This window comes from Mitosporidium daphniae, assembly GCF_000760515.2.
Source record: "Mitosporidium daphniae strain UGP3 chromosome Unknown contig-416, whole genome shotgun sequence".
Lineage (NCBI taxonomy): Eukaryota > Fungi > Microsporidia > Mitosporidium > Mitosporidium daphniae.
The window spans coordinates 1-865 of NW_013546382.1; the positions used below are offsets into that span (position 1 = coordinate 1).

The 865-nt window shown below is 37.3% G+C and overlaps 1 protein-coding gene across 1 annotated transcript; it reads left to right on the forward strand.

The window, feature by feature from the left end:
- Nucleotides 1-230: 230 nt before the first annotated feature.
- DI09_418p10 (uncharacterized protein) lies at nucleotides 231-649 on the forward strand (the record flags this gene model as incomplete). The annotated part of the gene is made up of 2 exons (XM_013382193.1): nucleotides 231-404; nucleotides 503-649. The coding sequence occupies 2 exons, from the start codon at nucleotides 231-233 to the stop codon at nucleotides 647-649; spliced, it is 321 nt and encodes a 106-aa protein (XP_013237647.1).
- Nucleotides 650-865: the final 216 nt, after the last annotated feature.

Sequence of the window (865 nt, forward strand, 5' to 3'; positions counted from 1 at the left end):
AATGGTCAGACAGTCAAACTCAAATTTGCAAAAAAAGAAAAAAGAAGTCCTTGATAATATTGAATCTGCAGAATTATCAAGTTCGCAGTCTGAAATAGTTGAGTCTATCAATTCCGAAATTTATCCTTTTGACCCATCTTTGCAAGCGGGAATCGGACCTTCAATTACATTGCCGCCTTCACAATCCCGGGTTTAAATTGAAAATAAATTAATAAATTTTGGATTTTTTGATGTATCCTGGTGCTCTGCCTGCCGCCGCTTCGACACGTCGATCATCCTTTTTTTATCGAGCGTTTTTGAAGAGAAATTCTACCTTTTGGGCAACGTCTGTTGCAATTGCTTTTTTTGCTGATATTGCGTTAGATGCTTCTTTGCAAGCTGCCTGGGACTCTCATAACCGTGGAGTAAGATGATTGAATTTATTTACTTATTTATTAGAGGCTTTGGAAACATATTGAGCCAAAATATTCCGAGTTCTAAGCGAGAAATTTGCCCATAATAGAAGAATAAAAAATGTCTTTCCGGATACCCTAATTTGCTCAAAAGGCAAACCAATCGCGAAAAAGCAAGTAAATCCGAGGACTATAGGTTAACATCCAAGCTACTAAAGCTATCATACGTACGATGCAAGGTTCTTTTGCATGCCTAGCTTTATTTTATATTTTTTGCTGTGTAACTGTGGTCTATGGTGCTGGTAACCCTGAACAAGATTCGACTCCATATGCTTCGACGGCAGTCTCTGTGGCGTTGGGTATAATAGTTTTTGTGTTTCTGAAAATTATTGAAGCATCAAAGGAAACGATAATCATAGTCTTCCCACTTTTTGTTGTATTTTCTATCCTTTCAGCCTTTTTCTTTGGCAAAA